The sequence below is a fragment of the Aplidium turbinatum genome, chromosome 10, assembly GCF_918807975.1.
Source record: "Aplidium turbinatum chromosome 10, kaAplTurb1.1, whole genome shotgun sequence".
Classification (NCBI taxonomy): Eukaryota; Metazoa; Chordata; class Ascidiacea; order Aplousobranchia; family Polyclinidae; genus Aplidium; species Aplidium turbinatum.
Window position 1 is genome coordinate 8,965,150 of NC_137481.1, and position 27,691 is coordinate 8,992,840.

Below are 27,691 nucleotides of genomic sequence, written 5' to 3' on the forward strand. Positions count from 1 at the left end.
CGAAAAATGAACGCTTTTGTCTAGCAAAAGTTATCATCGTTTTGACGTTGCCAGACGTTAAAATGGAAATATTTTTAGCTAGGTTGTGCTTTGCATAGTTAGATTTGTGCATATAACCCTGCAATGCAATTCATGTCTTATAGTGGTGCTTTTTATTGTCTAGCACGGACGATCGTACAGCTCAATGCCTCGCCCAGTGAACCAATTTGGCAACAATGATCCGAACAACATGTGACTTTTAATTTGTTGATCGTGTAAACAAACCAACGGATACGTGAAATTGAAGTCTTACCGACAACGTTAAGCAGAATTGTCAAGGCATGGCCAAACATGACCTCATAATGTTTTGAGAGGAGTATAAATGAATGTAATAAAGAGTAAACCCTTAAACTTTAGGCACCTCGATGAACCAAGATCGCGCGTTCATAAGTCGATCTAAAATTACGCAGTAGTTTAATATTTATTTTAGAATCTACAAAATTGAGGAGTTAGAAAACAAAAATCCAAGAATACGACCGCGAAGATCTAAATATTTTTATGAGAGTTTTTCAACGCAGACAGGAAAATCCGTTATTTTAACATTGATTCAACCTTTCCAGACGTTAAATCAATGTTAAAACGATAAATTTTGCTGTCTGGGATTGTTTTCTGATTTTCCTTGTCTCGTCATGATTATGACCTTAAAATAAATTTATTACGTCTACGCATCGTGGCAATAGTAATTTACCACTTTGTCACTATTTTTACAGTGTTTATTAAAATACGCTTACAAAATAGTCTAAGGTCTTGACGAGTTCATAAGAATGTTATTTGCTGAAAATGAGCGATGAAATATTGTAAACGCAAAATTTTAATTTAATTCAACTTCAAATTGACTCCTATACATGATTTTCTAGCTGGGTAAGTCTACACTTTAGTGCAATTTTGTCTGCACTTTTTTCAATAATAATTTTCTTACAGTTGTTTGAAAATACTTCAATTCAAGTTGTTTGCAAAAGTTTCTTTAACGCTCAAACTTTCACTTTCGTAGTTTTTGAATAAAAACGTTTTTTGTTTCTTTTTAGAGATCTATCGTCAATTTGCTCCTTTTAAACGCAAATCCTTCAAGCAAAGATCACGAGCATTATTTCATTTCTGTGCATCACACGATTCAACCAAACCATGTGAAATCTATGTATTTCACTTGAAATTACTGCTGATGATTTACGATTTCTTTCTTTGGTAAGTTTTGTAAATTTTGTATCCTTTTATGTTTCTTTTATCTCTTTCATTTTCCTTTGTGTTTTGCCTTGCATTGCCTTATTGATAAGTATCAACATTTAAGTTTAAAACTTGTGATTGTGAAGCCTGGTTGGCTCACTGATGTTATATTTTAGAGACGTGCATCATACGGCTCGTGGCCAGAACACGGACCGCAGCACCGATTTATATGGACCCCTCGTATTTTGAAAAAAAACAACACAGGAAATCTGTTCTTTGTAGTGCAATCGCAGTAACGTTCTTGTTTTTTACATGGGCTACTTGTTGATGTTTTTAATATCACATTGCATCTAAGTTTGTTCATCTTTATCCGAAGATATATGTTACTTTGCCTGCCTGATAGTAGTAGATTTAAAATCACTCGACTGAAAAAAATTCAGTCGAGTTATTTTAAGTTTGTCAACAAGTTTCCTAATTTCAACTCAGATTAGGTTTCCTGTAAGTGCAGTTGGACAAAACATAAACGACCCATTTCCTAAATATTAAACAAAAGAAATTTAAATAACCAATACCGTATGTAAAAAGAATTTGAATAATTCTTTTCAACATTTGCAACAAGTTTAGAAGATTTTCAAGATTACAAAGTTGACTTTCACGGCTTTTCTTATAGTGTAGTACAATATATTAACCGGCTTGTTGAAAATATTTCAGATTTCTGTTAATTAAAAACAGTACAACCCCAAGTAAGAACTCAAACAATCTACGATAAAATTACAATTTTTTCACTTAAACTTTGATAGGAGCTTTGTGCATTAAAATTAGAAGAAAAAAATTTAGAAAATCACAGAAGAAAATTATCTTTTTTTTCAAAACCTAGAATGAACCAGTTCTGAGTTTTGTCTTATTCAAGCTTACACCCGGTGGTTGCAGATTTAGATTAAGTGGACGGGAAGGCAAGGAAGCCAATCTTCGTGTCCACCTTCAGGCATTAAGTGAAATAATTTGATAAAAGTGATAAAGACAGATAGACAAGTTGATATTGGTTCTAAAAGGGAAACAGTTGATAAGGCACAGTACCATAATAAACACTTGTCTAATCAACACCTGTCAAAGCTTACATTGGCAAGATATGTGAGAGATCATATTTCAGAATTCAGGTATATCAATGTCATTATCAGTCAATTGAGTATGGATGGTTTTCTATTTGGTTATGATAATTATCCGTAATTTTTTTAGACTGCCTGATCTTCAGCAATAGGCGATTACATTCGAAGGTCAAGGAGGATCCATTTAATTTTTGCTAGCTCCTGGATGACGACTTATATCTTAAATCAAAGTGTGGCCCGTGGTCTAATCGAATTAAGTATATTTAACCCGCCGGTTAAAACATTTGCACGCCCCTTATTTTAAACTTGGATTCTTTGCTTCATAATTGTTTTGTTACTTTCTATTAACTTTGCGTTGGCTTTGTAAAGTTTCATGGCTTAATTTATATAGAACCTAAAATACACTTAAAAGAATGAGGATTGGACAGCTTCAAAATCCTCGTAGACTACAAGAGCAACCTTCATTCCTTTTCTAACTTCAAACGTATCCAAAAAATATTAAATATACTCGTAACACAACGTTGAATCGACGGTCAAAAACCTATTACTCTCATCCCATGGAAAAAGAAGGTAGGCTTGTTCTGCCATCGCAATGAGTTCTTGTGTCTTGCTATAGGAAACGCGTCAATCAACTAGTCTCACCTCAATTAATATGCAAAGAGGCGATTAAGAACACTCTGAGTAGCATGCGATAATTTAATTATAAAATCAAGTGTTAAGTCTCACATCATTTCATATTGTGATGATAGGAACTGAAGCAAGGAAATAAAGATCTCTTTTCCTGAAAACGCCCAAAAAATATTTCCGCTTATTGCAGCTAAATAAATAACATTCAGATAAATACCAGGTTGCAGTTGAATATGTAAATTTTTAACTTTGTATTTTTCAGCTTTTAGAAAGTATTATCTACCAGTAGTATGATATTTTAAGTAGCCTACCTTTCAGCTTCGTAAAGTTCCATGGTGCTTTGTTTGTTTAACAGTTTTACAAACTTTTCAGAGCAAAAATCCGCTCAGCCAGCGGTGGTGTATTTTGTTTGCGCCGTTGTTTCTGGCTACTGTTTTGTTCAAATACATTGCTCACGCGTATGGTCTTCAGAGAATTGTTTAGCGCCCGACGTATAATTTTGTGATATGATCAACTTGGGTTTGGGCTGGATACGGTCATTTGGCAACGTTATAGAGTAGTGGATTATCTGGAAAGTTTGTTGGTGTTGCTGGCTGAATGGCTCTGATGACGATCGTTGTGCATTAATCCTCTGGTCATCTGACGTCACGCATGATTAAGACACTGGTGTGCTGCATTCTTGTTGAGTGGCGCAGTTGTGCACAGAAATGAACGTAGGTCACAGATTTAGTTGTGGCCTGTTGCTCCGAGAAAATAACAGGGCTAAAAGTGTATGCTAGTGTTTAGTGTGACAGATAGATATCAGATTTTTAATGAAATAAGAAGTCAGGCTTCTTTTTGCGATAAAGGAACAGCGATCAAGTGTGCCATATTTTCTGAAAAATTATTTTAATTTGTCTTAGGTGGCATGGTTGCTTATTTTTTGAAAACCTGCCGTTGTCTTCATTTTGTATGTATAGTAAACAAAGCAATGTAGGCTATGTGTTTTATCTTTTTGAACACAATAGATTCGACTAGTAACAAAACTCATGTTTAAGAAAACAAACCCTTCTTAAGAAACGGCATAAACTGATTCTACTGCGAAAGATAATGATAGCAAGTGGCAGAAGCCTCCGGCGAACTGAGCTGAGTCTGCTCACCAGATTGTATGACGTTACGGTACCGGTGTTGATTTGCTTTGAGACCTCAAGTTGATATTTCACTTGCAGCCATCGAACTTATGCTGTTCTCAATTAACCAGCGGTATGCTCTTGCATAGCGCTTCTCTTAAAAATACAGTACGCTTTAATCGAGAAAAGCTGTTTAAATTCATTTACAAGGCTTTCAGCAGATGGCGATCCATTGCAAACAAAATGTTATGAGAACTAGCTTTAAAATACGTTTACTTTAGTTGTTAGACTTCTTTTTCATTCCAAGAATTCTAATTTCCTGAGATAAAAATGTAAATTAAGAGTTTCCTTCCTTCTGTACATGGTGATTTTATTTTATTCTTTGAAGTATCACAGCGACCCCGTATTTTCAGCACCGTTCAAGTTATTCAAATTCTTGCGGCGTTTGACATGTTTTGAAGTGCTCAGCTAGATGTTTTGAATGGGATTATAAGGCTTAGTATGTTTCAAGTTGGAGTTGAGAAACCTCTTCTCTGGCTTCATTTCTTCTCAGTCGAACATCACCTCCCATGAAGAAGCAAGAACCGAAAATGACTTTGATACTTGGCGTGTAGCTTGTGCACCCAGCCATAAATTAGATTTTTGTTTGCTTGGCTAAAACAAATCAAATCTCGTAACTTAGTTGGTCTGGGCATTAAACGCTGTGATTTGCTGGTTTCTGCGTCTTTAAGTGAAAATACAACTGAGCTTAATTTATCACTTATTAGTTATTCACCGCAGTTTTCTTTTGTGACGTGCTTAACAGGAATAGTATCTTTTATTCCTCAGATTGGAACATTTCTTCAGCGGTTTACGGGCAGTATAAATATTACCATGACTAGAGAAACTATGTTAGTTGAACAATTGTTTAAAACTGTAGCCAATATTCATAACCCAGCCAGGGGAAAGTCAACCTAAACTACTTTTATTCATTGAAGTGTTAGACTCAGGTTTGTTCAATTCAGTAATACCGATTCATTACAAGGAAGTTCTTCGTCAGATGAATATGCACTAAAGTAATGACGTAACTGTGGAGGCAATGCCACCGGAAAAGGTGACTTGAATTTTAAATGAATGCAGATTAGTGAGGGTAATACCATCTGCTGGTGGTGTGTTAGGCTTCAATCTGCAGTTTTTTTGTGATTCTGTATGTTTGGAGTAAGGGATAAAACATTAGAGATTATTATCAATATTTAGTGGATTTCAGGGATCAACAACCTTTGTTTGCATCACGCAGGCTACAGGGTGGCGTTATTTCCATGGAGTAGGCTAGTTATCAAAATTCGTTAGATGATTAAAGCAGAAAGCGAAGAAGAAACGTTAAATGTATGCAAATTCGTTATGATGCTTTTCAAAATATAGGGAATATAATGTTTTTTCTGAGAGCTGGTAGGCGCCAAACCCTGAATTTGTACATTTGTCTCTGCACAGTTGCAGTAGACTTCAGAATTGAAATGAGTTCTACTGTATGTTGTCAGTCTAATCCTTGCTGCTTGAAACACCATAAAAAGAAGTCAAGCCAGACAAGCTTAAACTGCAAGCCTGGTCGGATGTCTTTGTATAGATAGCGGAAGCGCACTAACAAACTGTAATGTTCTTACTTTGAATGAAAATGGTTGTTATAGTTGACAAGGCGTGCGTTGAGCAATGAATATTAGAGAGGGTGCTTTATTTAGCCTATTCCATGTAGCAAAAGTTATTAGTTTAGACTTTAGATCGTTGAAACAATAGAAAAAGAGGAAATTTTGCTGATTGAGATCCAGATTTTTTTTTCTTTGAGTTGTCCCGGCAAATTGTCGAGCTTGTAGCACCCGAGAGCTTCCTTTGACCTCACGCGCTTCGCTTCACTGGCGTCACGTCGGAAACCTGGAATCCACTAAATTTATACAAATACTGCAGGCTTTTAATGCAATTCCGCGTCTCGCTCACAAATAATTTAGGGAATTGTAAGCACTGAATTTTTGTAAAAATGCTTAATTGCATTCTGGCTAGTGTTTCGTACACACGTAGATTTGCCGTTATGTTGCATTGTGTGGTTTTGTACAGCGATTGCAATGCTTACAGTGGTGTTTTTCCAATCGCGACTGGGGTCCTTTTTATGTAACTACAACCATGATTTATGATTCAGTCTTTTTTCGTTTTTTACTCAAGGAAAACTCTTGATGGCAATGTAGGACGACAGAGCGTTATTAGCGTTTCTGGTGGTGGCACTCAGTCGTTCCGTGTTTTTCATTTGGTGTTCTTGTTGCCTGGATTCTGTCGTTCAACGTCAAGCTTATTCTGTTGGAATGAATCAATAAACGAATCAATTGTGAAGGCCATCGTGTCCTGATCATGTCTCGCCATCATCATGCCCCGAAGTGCTGTTGTCCCATCCACGACTGTATATGAGCGGGCAGGCGCGAATCTAAGAGTTTTTTTTCGGGGGGGGCCAGAAAATTTGAAAATCAATTAAAAAGAAAGAAAAAGCTAAACAGATATGAACAATGATACTACGACATATACAATACGCTATAAAATAGACATTAAAACGACCATTTTCATCAATTGTGATGCCGAGGGACTAATATCAGCTGTTTAGAAGCATATCAAACCATATGATGCGAAAACATACAATTTCTACAATTTTTCACAAAATTTCGGGGGGGGGGGGGGGCCCGGGCCCCCTGGGCCCTCCCCATAAATCCGCGCCTGTGAGCGGGCATGCTAACAAACAACGTGCCGCTATAAGTTCTTTGAAAACAGATCGAGCGTGTTTTGGCCGGTAGCCTACTTAGCAGTTGTATCAAGATGTGAAACTATTTTCAAGTATGAATTTGAAGCAAGAATGACAAAAGTGTATTTATGTGAAGATGACTTGGTGATTTTCAAACAGACAAATTCCACGAAAACTGAAGGACTTCTCTCATAAATTAGGTCTATGACGCTCTTATGAACTATTCTAAGAATTTTTTGCTTTGAGAAAGCAGTTTACAGATATTAAAAAGCAACTCGGTTTTGTTCCCGCTGCAATGGTATCTGCAAAAAGATAAATCGTGTTTTAATCAATATCTGATCATTGCATATGTGCTTTCTTCAGTCCCTACTCAGTGTAGTACGGGAACCATAGCGTATATATGGTGGCAAAACATGGATCCTCTGCCCAAAGTCAAATACGACCACCTTTGTTTTGCCTTGTAATGATACTGTGAAGTTATTTCATTTTCTTTGCCCTTTTTCCAATTGTTTGATGGGTTTGGGTTTTCCAATATTTGAAGTGGTTTTTTGGTGAGTGATTGAAGTGGTAAAATACTTATTCAATTGCAAGAAAGGTGAGAACATTCAGCGAGTGCATTGCTCCGTGAAATCCCTTCAAGAATTTAAATGAAGGAAAGTTCTAAGCACAAAGATTTAATTTATTCTCATGAATGACATGAAGCAGTATTTTATAAATTTCAACAACTCTAAAAAACTGTGAAATTTTGGACAAAAACTTGTTTCTTCTGCTTTAACCTGGCTCTATGGTCTTTTGCTATGGTTATATTGATTATGCCATCTAACATCACTACATCAATTATATAACTTTCAAATTGTAGGTTAGTAAAGTAAGGGTGAGTCGAGTCTCATACATGATCCAAGCATTAATTAGAAGATGAAAAGATAAGGCTCTCGTAGTACTAAGCCATCTGCACCAACGAGAGTAGGCTGGCCAATTCATTTCTCTCTGCTGTCTTTCCTTCAACAACTACTGTACGCCCACCCTATTTAATACACCTTGGTAAAGGTGGGCGGTATTTTTCAACAACCAGCTAAATTTATTAACCAACTGAGATGAGTAAGACAATATCATAACACTTATTGAACTTGAGAAATGCTGAGCAATGCAAAGAAAACGTCACAAATCACTTGTATTTTGTTTTAGCTGTTTGATTTACCTTGTAAGTAATTTGTAAGCTATTTATACAGCTGTGGCAATTGCTTATAATATTCGATACAAAGTTTAATCTTTTTCAAAAGAACCGTTGTTGATACTTTATTTCCATTTTTCAACTATTGGTATCAATCTGCTTTACATAAATTGATTCAACATCTCATTAAAAATGTTGGGGTAAGTAATCTGTTTTATAGCAGGTTTAATCTTTTAGAAGTTAGCATGGCAAGCCGCAAAAGGAACTAAGTTGATTGGCGCACAGTTCGAAATTTGTTACATCCATTAAGCATATACTATATTCATCTTGAGCTAAGGCTGTTCAAGTATTATATGGACGCCCTTGGGATGTGTTTGCACTGTCATATTCAAGATATATGGATCGATAACAAACGTAATATTGGCGTTGCATAAGACACGGGGGAGCTGAAAATAGCATGAAAATGGCGTCAAATGATGTATCAACAGGTCCTCGATGTGTTGCTCTTGCATGCAAATGTCTTACATAGGCTATAAGAAATAAAGCTATTTGAAAACGTGACCTAAACTGCAAAGAACTCAAGCGTTGGCTCGCTCTGATTGCTGACTCGATGCTCAGCAGCTGGGTTATTGTCCATTTTCGTCATCTCACGCGCTTATTTTTGGCCAAGCACAAACTTTTGGATTTAAAAGTGTAGCTGTTGAGCTATGGAACTGCAGCGAAGCTGCACAAGCTCATATTTGCAGTGGTTTATTCTATTTTTTGTTAATTTAAAAAAAAGAAACAAAATTATTGCTTGAGAGATTAATGTGCTATTTTCCGCTCCACAATAGGCCTGTGGCGTTTTGCTTCAATTTGATTCCTTGTGACCTACTCTATAGAGTAGAGGCAGTAGACTATAGATAGATACAAAAGAACTGATTCATTTGTGTATCTTGCAACTCTTTAGGGATTAAGCGATAATTTAAACAGCGGTTTGCGTTAAAGAGGTTGTTATAACAACTGAATCTACTGCTTGAAGTTACTTTTATTCTTAGCAGTATCAATTAAAATAGGAATATGTAGTCGACGTGGAGCCGTTTGTAAACACCAAAGCGACGTCAAAAATGCTATTGAAATACATTTTGCAAGTAATAATTCATGCAAAAAAAAAAACGGCGAAAAGTATCATTAAAACTGTAAATTGAATATGTATGACATTCTTGTTGTGTGATTAGTTTGTTTTTTGCATCAAGAAACAAAAGATTTTCGTCTAACTCTAACTTATCACCAGTGAGATTAAATTTTGAATTTGTTGTGCAATCTGATCGATTTCTTGTCTGATCTGTCTCTGAGTCCAACAATTTTATCTTGACTTATTTTATAGAAACATCACGAGCATCACTTGTGGAAATGTCTCGACAGAATCTCTTTCATGCTGAAGAAGAAGAGCTTTGGGGCGTGAGAGCGGCATCATATCGTAAACGCAGAGGCAATCAACTTTACCCTCCGCATGCAACAAACCCGCAAGAGTAAGCAGAAAAACGCGCAACAATTCTCCCTTGTCATACTATTTCATCTTCATTACTTACAGTTCAAAATGAAGTGTTGTAGGACTAATCATCATGTACTCCACGTAGTAACTGCGCGGTCCAAGACTACCATCATTTGGCTTAACTGCAGCCTATCATAAATGCGTAGGATAAAAGGCGGTAGGCCTATATCATAGTTGCAGTTGTATTTCAACCAACCGTTTATGGCTGTTTTAGCAAAAGAAGAATTTGCAATTGATTGCTGTACGAAGGGTGAAGATTTAATTACTGTACCACGCGCTAAAGAGAATAACGTTTTTTTTACAGAATGAAGACGATGACCATTGATCGAATAAAGGGCGCAGGTTCGGATAAAGATCCAAACCCATATGGCACTATGCCGCGAATGAACCTTTCGCCTTACGCAAAAATTAAGTCTATCGGTGCTTTTACGAACCTCTTTGTCACAAATAGAGAGGTCAACATAGTTGAGGAAGAACTGAATTATCTCAAGTAAGTCCAGCAGTTTTGGTTCTTTGCTGCAGCCCTTGCAAAAAATCATCTAGCATGGGGACTTAATTTTACCAATGAAACTGATACAGCTGCGCTTGAAATTTTTTTTATACAACAATGGTGAGTGTATGTTGACGTTTAAGGGTACAATTGAGATTTGATGAGCAAAAGTATAAGTGATTTATTACAAACATATAGGCTGGATCTACTACTGTATACTTTTTCATTCTTGAGTGCTTTTCACACATTTAACTTAGCAAATTTTTACCATTTAATTTCAAAAACTTAAACCGAACCGATGATATAATTCCTGGTTCTTAAACAGGTTGCGGGATCTAATTTTAATTCTCATATAATCTCCGGTTTTCTTAAAGCTGTTAATTGTGCTGCTCATAATCCGATCATTTCACTACTATCATCTCTGTTGTGACTAAAGTTTCGACAATTCAAGTACTGTACTTCTCTTGTTCCCCTACTTCGAGTATTCTATAAAAGAAACATTAACCAAATCAAGCAATCGTTAGCCAAACAAGGCATTGGTTTGTTAGGCTTTAGAGGAAAATCGACCAATTTAGGCGTGTGTATTTTTGGTGACTTCATGCTAACTTGTTGACGAATTACATTTTGGTATCAACTGAATTTCATTTAGTTAAATGTAATTATAGTTTGGCTTTTACTTCAACTTCAAACTTACTCAAACAGCAACGCTATTTTTAATCTAATTTTGGTAAGCCGAAAAAGTCTTCTTCAAGAGGCTACTTTAGCTGCCAACAAATTGTAGACTTCTTAAGGCTGCAATGTTTATGTTTCGTGTTTAACTTCTACTTCCACACCGGAATTCCTGCACATTCAAAAATATCTCAGTAACTTGAACTTATTTGATGGCTTGATACTAACAACTATCATGGGTTGTCTGTTCGGTTTGGCATTAAAATTACATGCAAAAATCCTTAAAGCAATACTTCAGTTTCGAAGAGTGAGCGGCACTATAACGTGGATAAAAGCGATTGAAAACTGTGCTTAATTGATTGCACTAAGTTTTAATCAACTTAATACATATCTTCCTATTTTTGCCACAGAAGGATTTGACAGGAAATCGAAATTGTGATGAACAATGAATTTGTTGAGTTTGACACCCATGAAAATCTTGGTCAAGTTTAAATTTAAAAAATGCGTCTTTTCTCGGTTTAATCATCGTTGCAAACTTTTATAGGGCTGTGGAAGCTGGGGACCTTGAAGAGGTGCAAGATATTCTAAGCTCCAATGTTCCCGATACCGATGACAGTGACGATGGTGAGATAGAAGTGAAAGTGAATGGCGTGAAAGACACAGGCGCCTCTCCCAAGCCTCAGCCACGGTCGCGACCAAAGACTTCCCTAGAAAATACAACCAGAAAAATTAACAACAGCAGCACAGAAAGCCCTGTAGTTGTTGAAATGGTGGAGCTGGAGGTTAATTCCTCTCAAACCGATGGAAAACTCCCGTTGCGAAAGCACTTTCCACAAGCAAAACGCCCATCTACACATGCACTGTGGCAAAAGGCAGCGACCAGTCCGGCTCCATTGCCAGTGTCCTTAGCCAACCAGAGCCCACATGTGAGACGACAAGCAATAAAAAACGCTCTTACCGTGAATTCTACTGACTCCAGTCCTCGCAAACGTAAAACTAAGTTTAACAAGAATTGCCGCGATCAGTGGGGAAGATCTGCTCTTTTCATTGCCATGATACATTACAATATGGACATGCTTGATTTGCTTTTGCGCTACAAGGTATGAAAGTTATAAAATTTAGTAAATAAAACCTTGATAGAGAGTTTACTTTATTTTATATTGTTTTACTGTAATTATTGATTCTGAGATTTGTAATTAGTTTTTCATCGTTTCAACGTTTTTAGACGAAACCCCTGATTTACTTTCACTTTGTCACGGAAATCCGCCAACAAAAATTTAGGTTGAAAACAATAGCGTTCTTTTTACCATAACAGCGAACAAGTGACACAACAACTATCAATGTTTTTTGGCCATTGACTGCACTCAACCCCTTATTTAACTCACTGGCTTACTTGGATTGTAAATGCGGCAGGGTGATCTAAGAACTAAAAATGACGCATTAACATACTGAAGCTAAAAATCAATTACCCCAGAAACGAGGAACCCTCGTGAAACCCTCACGGAACCCTTTAAACTCACAGAACCCCGCTCCCCACTAAATGTTCCACAAAATCCCTGTTGAAGAGCGCGTACCGAAACCCAAGGTTGTCTTTTTACTGAGACATGTAGCCTACCAAGCTCGTTTCTGGTAAAACTACCGTTTTGCCAATTGTGAATTCCACCTACCCCAGCCAGCAACGTTGATAGACGTTGAAATTATCTAAAAAAAAAAAAACAGAACTTGGCTTATTGTAACTTGCAGAGATTGTGTCTCAAGGCAACTACGAACTTTGTAACTGCTTACAAAGTTTTCAAATAGCAATTATATGATTTTGTTTGTCTGATGGGGTGGTAAATCACTTAAATTTGCTTTCAATTTTGGCCAAGACGTTGTAACTCTGACTACAGAAACAACTGTCTTTTGTTTGAACAGTGGTCATAACGGGAAGATTTTCGCTTTGCAAACAAAAGCTGCTTGCAAGCATTTGTTTTACTTGTTGGTTTGAGCTTAAGGCGTTTAAAATGTAGTTAAGCATTCTGCTCAGGCATGAAACCAGGCTAATAAAGTGAACAGTTTGAGCTGGCGACATTTCACATTTGGACTTTCAAGCGACATTTTTGGCCAACAATAATTTTCTTGGTGTTGTCCGCAATTCCTCCGCAATGTTCAATGGCATCAATATGAAAAAAAATTCACTGGACAACAATTATAGTTGTCTTGTTTATTGTTAGCAAAATGCCTCCATTTGTACATCAGTGGGCTGTATTACTGAAAAAAGCAAAAGAAAACGTAGACGACAACAATAGCGTACGCAGAGCAACTAAAAGCTAGACCAAATCAGACACATCACATCTTTTGCAGCTTTCTTTGAGTAGAAATACCTGAACAAGTTATTGTGAGTTGCCTCTTGTCTGAACCAGGCAATTTGACTTGAAGAAACTGTTACTGAAATCGTAACATGTCACGAAAAAATTACCATTTCTAGACGTCTAGACATTTGTATACGACAGTTCCAGTTTTTGTATTTGACGTAAAAAATCTTTGGCTTAGTTGAGCTAAATTTAATCTATAGCATTTTTACAATATTACTTCTTTCACAATGCTGTTGTGTTTATTTTATTTTTGTCTTGCATCAATTAATCTTGGCAAGCATCAATACTTTCATCATCGTCTACGCCAGAGGAACGTTTAAGAAACTTGCTTGTTTACATCGCTTTAGCGTACAGGAACGTTAAAAGTTGTCTCACTGATTTTTTTCTTCAGATCGACATCGGAGAGTGTTTATATCACGCCATCGACTTTCGCTACTATGACATTGTCGAGTTATTTATGCAATATGACACAGATACCTCTCAAATGATCACAGGAGAGGACTCGTTTTACCCTCCAGGTATAAACAAGACAATGAGCAGGACTACATTACAAAAACGTTCAATCGACCGTTTTACTTTACGCTTGGTTGACTCAAATCCCAGCCAACAAACCACTTTGTTTTTGTATTTTCAACGTCTGCAGATATGGAATAAACGTAAAAGTCTGATTTTCTTGCTGGAAGTCATGGCGATATTTATTCATGAAGCAAATATGTACAAAGTCATCGCCTGTGTTTACCCTAAACGACAAAGAGGTTATTTTATGCATTGGGCTAACACAATCATTGTATAACGTAAACCTGGCGTCATAGCCAAACTTAGCGCTTTATTTTGTGTGCGGGTCTTTACTTAACGTATAACTAGCTCACATCCGGGGATGTTACTCACAGAGGTGGATAAATCGCCTTTCAGGCAAAGCTTAATGTAAAAATTAGGCCTCACCTTTGTTTATAATTTTTAGCAGTAGCACATCATTTGGGGTTTTGGCAATCAAACATGTGACAGCTAGGCCCATTTTAGCTGTATTCTTCCTTCAGAAGCAAACCTACACAGTAGGTTACTTGCTGCTTTATCCTTTGAGCCCTGGAGCTTGGTTTGAAGCAGCCATACTGCTCAACAACGCAATCGCCCGACGCACGCACTGACAAGAGTGCCAAATAGTCTTCAGACGTTGAATCAATGTAAAAAAGGTTGATTGCTGACTGGGCAATATAAATTTTATGGTTTTATAAGGATCTTAACTTTTAGAGCAGCTAGAAATGCGTTTAATGGAAATCAACTTGTGTTTTCGCGAGTGAATGAAACGCAAGTATGGAAATGTTTCTAGTAACACTTTGCTCCATTGTTTTCGAACAAATTTGTTGCCAACCACCTGCTCGTCGTTGTCTGAACGCGGAACTGGTTTACTTTTTTCAATGCAAATTATAATACTTTAGGTTTGACTCCTTTCCAGTTAGCTGCACACAAGAATGATTACGTCATGTTAAAAATCTTACATGCTCACGGTTACAGGTAAGAGCACATGTTTCAATAAATTCAGTTTTACGTTACCAATTTTTCATCAATTACAGCCTATGTGTAGTAAATTTGTATTGGAATTAAATCATTGCTGAAAAATATATGGCCTTGGAGACTCCGTTTTTCCCTAAAACTGCGTAGTTTTAAGGATCTTTAGTGTTTTATGATCTTTCTAACAATAATTCTTAGAGATTTGTTCATAACATATCCTTGTTAAGATTTTGCATCATGATATTGTATTTACACAATACTTAGTGACTAATCAGCAGTCTAACATCTACTGAAAGAATCAACCGGGAAAATGTGATGACTAGCTATAATAAACCCGACATTAATGCTGCTTTCGCTGGTGAAATCACTTCTCTTGCTTGGTGTGTTAAAGGAAGCCAGAGCAAAATTACTACCGTTCTTGCCCCGGCAAGCAAATGTGAAACAACGTTGAAATAACGTAAAAATGGAAACGTTTGCTGGCTGAGATGTTGTGCATTTAAAACACTCTGCACATGCCTTAAACGGCTGCACATGCTCGTTTGTGGCAACCAAGATTGATTAACTGATTATAGTCACGGCCAAATAGACGTGCATGACCTTTTTACATGAATGTGATCTTTATAACGTTTAAATCATTTTATCAGTTGCCAAAATTTATAAGTCAGTTAACCCGCGACATTTCAACAGCCAAACCTGCCTTGTTTTGAGATCAGTTTCCAATTCCGGCAAGACTTTCTTGTTGTGTCTTGTAACAGACAACATGCTTCAAAGTAAGCCGCTGAAAAAACGGAAAGCAATTTTCTGAGCGTTGACTCCAAACACATTTTATTACGTTTCATAAAATGAAAAACATTTGTAGTCCTCGTGTTACAAGTAGCTAAAATAAATTGAAGTAATATCACAACATTAACACACAATTAGACAATTTCTTTGCATTAGCACTACTAAACTGATTGTTTTTGTTGAGAAATCATTTTTGAACTTTGTTTGAGATGTGTGAAAGATTTTTCGTATTTGTAGAGGCTAACGACTAATATTGGGGTATGTACCGGAACCACAAGTTTTGAAATCTCGGAAAATTTGCAAATTAAACGACCCGAGGAAACTTAGAAAAATAGTTTTAAGATTTATAACTGTATTAAGCCTATACGTCAGATGAGATCAAATTATCTTTCTTACTTCATTTTGTGACAGAGAAGTTAAGTTGCTATAATAATGATACTTTTGATGCATTTTCTTTCTTACATCAGCATTGGATTAAACAACATAATGTATTTTAATGCAAGTGTGTTTTACAATACATTTTTTTACCAAAAAGCAAAAGACGAAGTATTAAATCATTTAATATCCCGTTTGCAAGATCTCAAATTTAGTCTCGATATTTCAAACCTTCAATTAAAGCATTGTTATCTTGATTACCAGTGAAGTGATTGTCAGTGATAAAGTGAAGTTTCCCACTTGGAGATGAAGTCTTGTCGGTTAGTAGTCAAATGGGTTTCACTGTTTGTGCTAATCTGCACCAGTGAAGAGCTGTGCGATCTTTTTTGACCTTGTCATATTTTTATTACACAATCAAGTATTTTTGCTTGAGTTATCGCGATTGACTTGAAAAAAAAAATGTAATTGACATATTTTTGGTTCCATCATCTCTGATTTCTGGCTCATGTCTGAATATTGTTTTTTCAATATACAGTAGTTATATCTGTAGTTGGTTACTGCAATTGCTTGGTGAAAAAAAGAAGTTTATTAGTTTTGATGATAAATGTGTTACAAGGTGACCAAATGTGTTACAAACTATACCACTGACTCCGAGCGTTTTCCCATTTCTGACTATGCAATTTTTTGTTTTGATATATTTAATGAAAACAATTCAGAGGTAAGTGCTTGTGATCAGACTTGACCCAGTCTTAACAAGACCCACCTGGCTGAAACGACTATCTGCCATTGTATATCTTTCCAAAGCCAACATTTGATATAGGCCTAATACTGCCTACACGTAGATTTAACTTACGATATGAGAGTTACAATCTCCACTGTTGTCGTCCGGAAATGTAGAGCTATGCATCTCCGAATCTGAGCTAATTCTACGCATTTTTACATTAGTCTAACTGAAGAAAATAAAAAGTGGTGATTTTGCATAATTTAAACCAACTTACAAAAACCTTCTTGTGAACCTCCATTTTGTCTCCAACTTTCATGTCATTTTCCAGTAACCTTACTTGTTCTATTATCCGTGCTTATGTGTTTTAACTCTGCATTTTAATTGATGAAATAGGATTTCCAGTGAAAGTAAGAAGCGCGCATTTTCAAAAAAGTACGATCCCGACACCAGCATTTCTGGGTCTGAAAACAAGCAGAGGTCTGTCCTAGAGCAAGCCTGGGATCGGTCCAACCACCAAATATTGTACTACCGAGCCATTGCAAGTCCTGCGTACCTTGTGATGACTTTCAACGAAAGCTTGGAAGGTAAATACTTGAATAGAAATATTATATTATTGGATTTTTTCTAGTTTGTTAGTTCTCAGCCTTTTTCACTTTGTTTTCTTTGAGTTTACAAATGCGTTAAGAATTTGTGAGCTCCTATTTTTTTGATTTTACAACAGCATGATATCATACTTTTAGTAGATGACACTGAAAGTAACTGGGACTTTTTGGAAAATATCTTCATCTTGTACGGAAAATTGAAGAAAAAGGTCTCGGAAGAGCCTACTGTGAGATCCCTTTATATGCCTCTTGCCGACCAGGTAAGATTTTAACTCATTTTTTACAATCGATAAATCTTCTCAATAACAGTTCCGTGGATGGTGTGTAAGAAATGTACCATTTTGGGTCGAAAGGTCCTTTTTTGTGCAATTTCAGGCTATTTCCTCGTAAGATTTCCCTTTCCTTCATTTTAAGACAGCAATAAATAATGAGGAGTTTTGAGAAGGAGTCGGGTCGTTTTGTCGAAAAGGTCCACATTTGCGTATTTGGGCATAACCTACTCGTTTGAAAATGGCTGGCTACAGGCTTACCTGGAAGTATTTACATGTCTCAGGCTAGGCTTTAAGTTTAGCAATGATAGGCATGCATACAGTAACCTAACGGTTTCTTTCTTATGTCAAAACATAAAACGTTTTTTTTTTTTTAAATCCGATTTAAAATATAGTAAGGAAAACTTCAATTGATAAGAAAGTTAACAATTTTTTCTGTTTTGTGCAAGACTACGTCATGACATGATCAATTGATCATTTTGTCAAATATGAAAAAAATTGAACGGAAAAAAAATCCCTAACATGGCTTTACAGCTTCACAACATCTTGATGAAATATCGTTAATTTTCAGGTAGAAGAATTTGCATGCGATTTATTGAGTGAAGTTCGAAGTGCAACTGATCTTGCCAATTTACTTCGATTTGATCCGCCAGGGCAACGTCGTTTAGTGAGTTTCGTTCACTTGATTAAAAGATGATTCAGCCTTCTCAATGACACTGATGTTCAAGCACAAGCTGTCAAACAGTAGCTTCATTTGTTATTTTTAATTTTTGCACAAAACTACGGACTTGCGTGAACTGATAGCACAGCGTAGCCTACACGTCGATCAATCATATGCTTGCCTTTCCGCAAGCTGAAACACATTTTTGCTACAATGTGACAATATAATCTAATTAGTACGTGATTGTATTCTGCTGGTACAAAAACCTTCTATTAAAAAGCATTCTATCATCTTGGACAAGTTGCTTTCGTTGAAACATTTGTTACAAGGCAAAAACTATTAAAATATTTTTTTTTAAATAGAAAAGGATGCAGTGTTGCATAAAAGCAACTTACAAAACTGGAAGTTGTTCTTGTAGAATTATAGACACCGGGTCTCCACCAAATGCAAATCACAAACGAAGCTACTAAGTTAAAAATCTGCACACACCCAGCCAGTGGCGTAGCCAAGGGGAGTTTTTGGGGGTTACAACCCCCCCTTTGGCACGCGTGTGACGTCACGATATAGCGAATGATGTTTTCAGTCTAAAAAAAATTGCCTAATTTTAAACAAAATTGCATTAAAAGAGCGAGTTTTGCCAATACGAAACATTCAAACATCTCAGCCAGCAATTAGCAACAAGAAAAGACATAGACTTAGCTTTATTTCCGAAAAATGCCGAAGAAAACATGATCTTATCCTTTTGCTATGCTACCAGACAGCACCATTTTACAGGAATATTGGTACCCACATTTTTGTTGAAAATGCTCTCAGAATGCACCAAATTCAAAGTAATTTTTCCAAATTTTCTGGGGGAGGCCCCCCATACCCCCCGTCGCTGGGTGGTCAAAACCCCCCCTTTCAAAATTCCTGGCTACGCTACTGCACCCACCTCACACAAACACTAAGAAGAATTCATACGCAGATTTATTCTTACAAGCATACACCTTAGTTTATGATTAATGTGATAATCACAATGTTGTGTGATAACATTCGTGAGCACTGTTGATACATGACAACAAAAAATCATTATTTGTAGTTTCTGATCAATTTGAATGCAATCAATATAATGCTGTTTAAACACTCCAGGTTACCAAGAGACTAAGTAAAAAAGATAGGTAGGAGTTTTGGTAAATTTCTGGGCCACAATGTTGCTACTAAAACCTACTTGTGAAGCTTGTACTTCCTGTTTTAATGTAAAATTTTATCAATAAGCAAGCGTAAAGATATGCAAAGCTTTTTTTATTGAGTTTGAACAATTTAAAGACTATTTTTTTCAGACGAGTCAACGCAACTACCTCACTCCTGTGCAACGCGGAATCGAAGTTCGAATGAAACGCTTTGTTGCACATGAAAACAGTCAGCTCGCTATCTCCTCCTTGCGATTAGGAACCTTGTTTGATTCGGAACACGGCTGGCGCACGTTGAGAACTCGAATATTGCTGGCAATGATATTTCCTATCCTTTGTCTTGCCTTTATTGTTGCTCCAGAATCAAAGTATGACATTCATTAACACAAAATGTGATAAAATTGTTAAGATGCAAAAGAAAACAAACCAATTTAATTTAAAAACAAAATGTGTAGGCCTACGAACTAACTTTTTACTTTCACAAATGTAACTAGCTTTTGTTAGGCTTCTAGTAGAGTTTGAAGCACCTTTATAGCACCCAAACAGAAAAAAATGGCTACCTTGGCTAAGAGATAGTTGTATAAAAAACACAACATAGTTTGTGATATTGACTGGTTATTACTCTCTATCAATAGCATACTTCAAGGTGACTGACCATGTTTTTGGGTGTTCACGTTTTACAGTAAACTGTAGTCCTACTTCCATATAAAAAAAAAGCCTGAGTGCGGTGTAACCGATTCAGCTCCACCGTTTGTTTTGTTTATATAAGTGGACCATACGCTTGAAGTTTACCGAGAAAGTTTACTTCTAAAAAGACTGTCACGCTACGCCACTGCTCTCCATAGTCCATATACTCTAAAAAGCTCTTGAGTTTATGATAGAAATTTGGCCTGGTTTATATAGTCATGTGTGATGAAACGGATTTGTTTCTTCAGCGTCACGTTTGGTTTTATTTACTCCTGCAAGTAGGCTATACTTATACCACAATATTCTGGGAAGAATTTAATGTCGATAGCACCGCACCTACCGCAATAAGATACAGGAGAACAACATTGTTTTTATAATAATACGTTTTTAAATATGTTATGTATTCCACAGAGTTGGCAAACTGCTTCGAAACCCAATCGTCAACATGAGTTGTCACATCACCTCTGAAATAATGTTTCTTATTTTGATGATATTGCGATTAGCATTGCTCACTATGGTCTACGAGTGCGACTGTTTGGGAATGGAGGTTTATCCAATAGATTGGCTTATTTTGCTTTGGGTTGTGGCTCGAATAGCGAACCAGGTATATCTTCTATGTATTTATTTGTCTTTATCTCATTCCTGAATGTAATTTTTGATAACCTGCCGTTGGATGCCAAGATTCCAGTCTGTAAGTTCTCTTGATTTTTTCTAAGACTTAACCACCACAAACACTGGTTCTTGTGAGAAAGAAAAGACATCAGAAAATTATTATTTTTTTATTATTTTATGTATAGTAACATTTCTGCAAGATAGCTAAGCAAGAATCTTTAGTCAAAATACAATTTAACTATATTTTATAATATGTGGCTTCTGGCTTGTAGACTTAATGTACGTGCATCAGGGTTACCATTAAAATGGCGTTTCTCAACTGGAGATGGTGGAATTGACTTTTGGAGGTGCTGTAAAGTGTTAAATATAGGCTATGTCAGTATAGCCCAATACTGATCATGAAGAAACTTCATTAAAATAACCTGCATTGTAGTAGACTATTAGTGGGATGTTAACACTTAGGTGTGTTCAAAACTATCAGAGTGCAAAGTTGTTGTCCATGCCTGTTCATTAGGGTGCTAGAATCAAAAAGAGATGAAAAAACGCGGCCATGAAATATCAATCAACTTCAATACCCCATCAAGAAGTTTGTAAGTAACGTTCCTTACTTAGTGTAAAACTTGCTGTTATAAACTTTTTGTCATTTTCTCAGGTCAAAAAAGCACGCGATGTATGTTTCAAAGAATTCATCACCAATGTTTGGATGCTAAACGATTTAGCATCTTCTGGTTTGTTTATTATCGTCATAATTTTGAAGATATACGAGCTTTCGATGTTCGGGAGCATGGCACCGAGCGAATGTCCGTTTGGAGATAAAAACAGTCAAGCTGGAGGGTTGAACAACTCAATTTTGGTAATTATACGGTTGAAGTTGGTGGCTGCGATATAGTCAAAGCCTGGGATTATTATTGACAGATAATTTTTTTGTAGCACACAAAAAACTGCTTCTAAAGGTCTGACCACCATTTTCGCCCAGTAAACAACGAAAAAAAATCCATGCGGATTTAGATTTCTTCTTGCAGTATTAGATTGCTTTAGCTGTAGTTACTGTACGGTGACTAGCCTACCCTACTGTAGGCTATATGTCTCTTCGATGCTTCCTATTGCCTCTTGTGTTGTAGCCTATGTCGTCGCAATGGGCGCAAACAAAATCATGATTATTACAGTTATTATAATTAATTTATCTTCTACCTGATCGGACATGTGAATCTATTTATCAACCGACATTAATCTTTTGGTGAATTTTTTTATTTATTAATTTTAGTCTACTCCAGCCTACACCATTATTTTTTGTGGTTTCATATCTCGAGCTTTCAATATGTGTTCATTTCTATGTAAGTTGGAAGAAATCTACCTGAATTTAGCCAGAAAATGACTTTGATGGACAAATGATTTTATAATATTTTCATACATTTTTCAGACTCATAAATGCAACAGAAGTGAGTGGAGTTACTCAGAGGCAGTGCCCATCACCATTTCAGAATTTGCCCTTGCTGTCATATATCTTTTGATCCATATTCGGGCTATGGAGCTTCTGTACACTGATAGAACATTTGGTAAGATTTCACCAACTAACTGCGTTTAAAGCAAAAAAGAAATGTGATATTCGAACTAAATCATTCATCCATCTTTAACACACCCTTCATGATACACACCTAAAAATTCACACTTGGTTCAAAAATATTTTAAAATTTGTTTTTTTGTGTTTTCAAGGACCACTGCAGCTTTCTCTTGATAAAATGTTGGTGGACACAATACGCTTTCTCCTCATATTTGCTGCCACATTCTTGGCATTTGCCTTTGCCATGACTCAACTGTATTGGGCGTGGGGAAGGGTAAGCAAATGTTTTTTTTTGTAAATAGTTTAGTTATTACTTCACCATTCATGTTGTTCAGTTGCGATGACATACAAAGCGATAATGATCGTTGCTTGTCATAACACAATGTTACAAATTAGTATTACGTCTTCTGTGGCAGATGTAACATGTTTCCCCAGAACTGTTAACATGTCAGCCCCGTTAGTTCAGTGGTTGTCCGCCTGTCTCAAGATCACGCGGCGCTGGTTCGACTCTCGGAGTGTGCGCTTGAGCAACGCATTTCACGACTGCTGTCCATTCAGCGGCACCTAGTGAATGGAATAATTCCCCGACAAAAACACATCAACAATCGGAAAACTTCACTCTGCCAATCTCGGTAACCGGCCTTGCGACAAGAGCCTCTGCATTGTAAAGTCTACAAGTATGCGAAACTACCAGGAATAACCAATCAAGGCTTTGTCAGTCCGAGGATAAAGATTTAAAACCAACTACTAGGCTAGTTTGACTGTTAAGACCAGCTTTACTTTGTCAAATCAACTTTTGATTGTTTTATTTTATAAAAATTTACACCGTTAAGATATAAAGACATGTCTGTTGTGATCATTCCCCTTTCATCATTATGGAATATTGCATTGACGCTGTAGTGTGTACAAATTGCAGTTATTCTTTAGTTAGCCCAGATAAACACATATCCCTTGGAGATTCTCTTGTGTTTGCAGAAAAGTAAATTTGTGTGGAGCGGCCTACCTTGATTATTGTGACAATATAAGCTGCATAGCCGAGTGATGAGAACCCTAGTTCGACGTTCGAAAGGGCGCGGTTCAACATCGCTCAAAAGCATGAGGCTGTGGCTTTGGCAAGACACTCAAGGCATGCCTGAGCGTGGACACGAAGATTGGCTTCCTTGCCTTGTCCACTTAGTCTAAATTTTCAACGACTAGTCATAATCCTGGTTACGACATGAATATCTCTAGCTTGGTCGGCTTCCAGCTAACGAATAAATCTTTTCATCTTTATGCTGTTATTTACAGCCAAAGATACACCGGCATCCAGGCTCTGTGATTGAAATGTGTCAACAAGACCACGATTACGATCAGGATGACTGCTATCCTGTCTACTCCTATATCTACTATTCATTGTTGGAGCAATATTGGACATTGTATGGGTATGGGTGGGGAGAAGAACCACCCACGGCCACTCAAATACCAAATGTCCATGCGAATAATTCCAGTGCTGGCTACCGGGTAATTTTTTTTGTGGCGTTCTGTGTTAAACAAAAAATACGTTGTAGCCAGTGAAACCAGAAGCTCGTTCTTGTGACGTGAAGAATATTATTTCTCATCAAAGCTTAACTATATGAGATATATACAACCAAGCAATCACACGGCATTTAACATAATCCATTAAAATTGAACATAAACTATAAGCTACAAACGTTTTTGGCCATACACACGTTAGCCCTTATCAAGTAAGAAAAAAATAACTGCTTATCATATCTACAATGAAAATGAATAACTGATTTAAACACTGAAATTGAAAAACGAAATGCAAAATGAAACGGCAGAGCATAGGAGAAAGGCTCATCACATGGCGTTTAAATTACGCGAGGCAAAGACGCATCATATGACGCATCAAGAAAAGACGTTGAGTAAATAAGAAGCGCCTGAGGCAAACAACTGTGTATTGAGGCGAGGATTGTATAGCTTATAGTTTATGTTCAATTTTAATGGATTATGTTAAATGCCGTGTGGTTGCTTGGTTGTATATGTCTGTGGTTGAAGAAAGTAACCTCTTTACCAAAATTGTATTATATGAGATAGTTTTGCAAAGTTTCGGTTAAAGCTTCTAAGTTACGTCAACATAAAAATACGTAAACGGATTTAGATGAAAGATTGTAGGCTAAGTATATTGTTCATGTCATTGCGCATAGCTGATAGTACGAACTATTTTCCCACTTAACTCCTAACTTTTATTTTTGTGCAGATTACTATTATTTGTAACATTTTACGTTTAACGTATTTAAGTCTGTTTGTAGTTAAGTAAACCGTTATTATACCATTTGAAATCAAAAATGATATATACTGACTAAGTAACACTTGTTTGGCGAAAGCTTTTCAACAACTTTAAATTCATCAATTTACTGTGGTAATCTCTATTTTTTTAACTATTTTTAACCTATTTTATTCTCTTTTAAATTAGTTAAGTTAATGTGGTCTAACTACAATATCAACAATTATTTTTTTTTTTAGTAGAGAATTTTGTTTATGGTGTTCTCTGTTTTTGTCTGATGATAGATTCTCAAATTTGACATTTGTTTTTATTTAACTTTAAGGGTGCTACAGAAATCGCCGGACAGTTTGTTTCCATGGTATTTCACGTATGGGCCGTGGTGGTGATGTTGAACATGTTAGTGGCCATGATGTCCCATTCCTTCGACCGGGTTCGGAACAATGCGGAACTTGAGTGGAAATTCCACCGATCCGGGATGTGGATGAAGTTTATCCGCAAAGGAGTGTATCCGAGACCTCCCCCGATGAACTTGATTCCCTCAACCAGGGACTTGAGAAGTTTCTGGAATTTCATAAGGGTAAGCTGTCACGTTAATAACGACGCAGCTACACTCCCAATGCAAAAAATTCCTATCTTTCTAAATATTTTGCAAAATTCTAATTCGAAAATTGCTCATGTTGTCGCACCGTAGGTAAATCTCAACAAAACGACGCCGTTTACAGACAGTGCCTACTCGTTGCATTGTTTTTACGATTGTTTAAGCGAGAGTTTTCAAATTCAAAACTAGTGACTGCGGGAAGATCATAAACAGAGGCCTTTGCATGGATGATAAGTTTAATTGACATGTTGTTTGACGTTCACATGTCCAAGAGAAGTTTTCTACTGCAATGTGTTTGGAAGACAGCCGATCATGAAGCAGCAGCTAACTTCAACTTCCACATTGAAGGGCTTAACCAATAGATGCAGCTTACCTTTTTGATTTGTGACAATCAAGCCTTATTAAAACAACTTTATGCGATTGCAGAGAAAAATAGATAGATGTCGCACTCGGGCTCCTTCGAGACACAATGCAAGGCGGGAAGCGTCACAAGAGGCCACCAAGCGGGAAAACTTAAAGTACCGACAAGCTGTAGCCAATATTACTCAAAGGTGATAAACCCTTTTAACAACATGTCATTGCATTTATTGCTTTTCAAACATATTTTAAGTCCTATGCTGATGCTTTATCTCCGATTGTTTTGATACGTTGTTGTACCAGCCTACTTCTGGTTAGGGTAAAGTTCCGTTCTGTTGACATATGGGCTCAGAATCCTCACTGCGTCTGCAGACGTTGGATCAATATATATAAAAAAAAACGATGTTCTTGCTGAGTAGCAATTTTCAATTAACAAACCACTTTGCATTTGAACGGCTGACACTGACGATTATACGTGATAAATGCCTTCACAACTTCAATAATGTTACTTTTATCGCAGATACTTGCGCCGTTATCTTCTCCCTGATTTCCAGCACGACGAAATTGACCAGCAACCCAATCGACCAAACCTGCCTCGAAGGCCAAGTACTATCGCCGATGACAGTAGCTAGCGAGATAGCGTTTATTAAAGAGTTGCCGTCTAATAAACAAAATTTAGGAAATTCAGTTTGACCAAACTCTTTTGAAACAGCGCTTCAACTCGAAAGCTTGAAAAGTGGAACGCAAAAACGAAGCGAACGTCATCAGTATTTTGCGTGTGAAATAAAGTTGAATTACTACACTGTTTAGGGACGTTTGTTTGTGCGCACTGTTTTCTTTGCATTCAGCGCTGATTTTCCGTAAAATACGTTCTCAAAAGAATTCATCACTTAAAGTTCTATATCTGCAAAACCCTTTGTCATATAGTTTGCGCAGTTGAGTTTTATTGCTTGTTTTACTTTTTTCAACACATTTTTTCTGTCCATTTCTTCAGTCCTGCAATTGAAAGGGACATTTTTTTACTCAAAACACTTGAGTTATTGTGGTTTAATGCCCAAAAATATCAAAATACAAAAAATAACTCTAAACTTTTGCATGTTATTGTTCACCGTATTTTGAAACCAGTATCTGGCCTCGCAGCAAATGGACTTTTTTGTGCCTTCATGGTTGATTGTGCCCCATGCCTGTTTGTGCCTTATCATCAACTTTTTTGATTCATTCTTTTACTTTTTTGTCTTCGAGGCCTCACCATGTCTAACTACGATTTGTCGACTCGTCCAACAATTATTTTGGTTTTCTTTCATCCTTCAAACTTCAACACGAGAGAAGATTTTTTCCTGATTGAAATCCAAGAGGTCCAAAATGTTTCAAATTATTATTTACATGAGAAATTTATTTTCGCAAATGTTTCAATTTGTTGTATCGAAGAAATTTATGAAACTGGCAGTACTCAACATTCGTGACTTGGACTGAAAGAAGAACACGTGGTTGCCATGCGAGTACGACTGCCGCACACAAATCGGCATGAAAACTCCAGTGTTACGTTTGATTCCTGCTCTGGCTCTTCGTTTCTAAAGTAATGACGCTTTGAACAAAGCCAACATATTTATGTATTGCAGTCATGCTGTAGAGAGATTTCAATGGAAATCATTCTCGCTCTGTTTTTTGATCTGTCTGAACTCCATTATGAATATGCCGTTATGTGCACAGCACTGCGATGAACCGATTTTGCGTTGGCCTACAATATTTCTCAGCTCGTTCAGTTTGATTCATATTTCTTATATCTTGTTGCCTTGCTTTGAGCCTGCAACGTATTAAATCATGTCAGTTCTACTGGGAGTCATCACGTCGTTGCGACCAAGAAACAGAGTTGTTGCTACTGATAGTAACAAGATGAACCCGCAATATCTCGTGAGCAGGGAGTGTCCGGTAATGGTACTAAAAATATAGGGACGTTACGTCATTACATTACGAGACGTGAAGCTCCTCTTTTCTGACCACACTAAAAGGGTTAATTCTCAATTTGACAATTTTTCCTCTCACTACAAGGTTGCTTTTGACATATCTTCAATTACCTTTGAACTAACTTCACTACTTTTTATATAATCTGTAGCCTAAAAGGTACAATATTTATCAGAAAAAAACGAAGCCCTTCTATTGTGGCGGATAAGCGGATGTAATTTCGCACCGCCTTGATGTAAAGCCCTGCGAAAAGAACAAGTTTCACTGATTTATCAAAATAGGTATTTTTTTACTAGCCTTTTAGTAGTAGGTTACTGTATATAGTAAGCATGTAGTAGGAAAACAATCGCAAGTTTCACTGATTGATTTATCAAAGTAGATTTAGACAAAGTATTCCACCAAGCCAATACAAAAAAACACAGCTTGAGATGATTTTATAAACTTGGTAAGCGAACCTGTGTTAACGTAAACCATTAACAGTAGGCTATGTTCGGAGTTTTGCAGAGGGTTCTTGCTCAGTAACTTACGAATTTTTCGTAAT

At 36.7% G+C, this 27,691-nt stretch overlaps 1 protein-coding gene across 3 annotated transcripts; it reads left to right on the forward strand.

Annotated features, from left to right (window-relative positions):
• Positions 1-776: 776 nt before the first annotated feature.
• Positions 777-27,015, forward strand: LOC145778151 (short transient receptor potential channel 5-like). 3 transcript variants are annotated; one of them, XM_082589577.1, is made up of 19 exons: positions 777-900; positions 1,065-1,221; positions 9,335-9,479; positions 9,807-9,992; positions 11,206-11,761; positions 13,407-13,533; positions 14,452-14,527; positions 16,800-16,990; positions 17,147-17,268; positions 17,849-17,944; positions 19,258-19,475; positions 20,206-20,398; positions 21,059-21,259; positions 21,827-21,962; positions 22,120-22,241; positions 23,255-23,467; positions 24,556-24,810; positions 25,258-25,382; positions 25,709-27,015. In XM_082589577.1, the coding sequence occupies exons 3-19, from the start codon at positions 9,361-9,363 to the stop codon at positions 25,818-25,820; spliced, it is 3,048 nt and encodes a 1,015-aa protein (XP_082445703.1). In that variant the 5' UTR covers positions 777-900; positions 1,065-1,221; positions 9,335-9,360; the 3' UTR covers positions 25,821-27,015. The 3 variants fall into 3 exon arrangements, with proteins under 3 accessions (XP_082445703.1, XP_082445704.1, XP_082445705.1); XM_082589578.1 differs by lacking the exons at positions 777-900; positions 1,065-1,221 and adding an exon at positions 8,031-8,168; XM_082589579.1 differs by lacking the exons at positions 777-900; positions 1,065-1,221 and adding an exon at positions 8,031-8,168 and having other exon boundaries at positions 17,150-17,268.
• The last annotated feature ends 676 nt before the right edge of the window (positions 27,016-27,691 follow it).

Excerpts from the sequence above, each read along its gene's own strand:
- LOC145778151 (XM_082589577.1), top strand. The coding sequence starts at position 9,361 with ATGTCTCGACAGAATCTCTTTCATGCTGAAGAAGAAGAGCTTTGGGGC. Across the intron at positions 9,993-11,205 it reads GAAGAACTGAATTATCTCAA|GGCTGTGGAAGCTGGGGACC; the intron begins GTAAGTCCAGCA and ends AAACTTTTATAG. Across the intron at positions 24,811-25,257 it reads GTTTCTGGAATTTCATAAGG|AGAAAAATAGATAGATGTCG; the intron begins GTAAGCTGTCAC and ends ATGCGATTGCAG.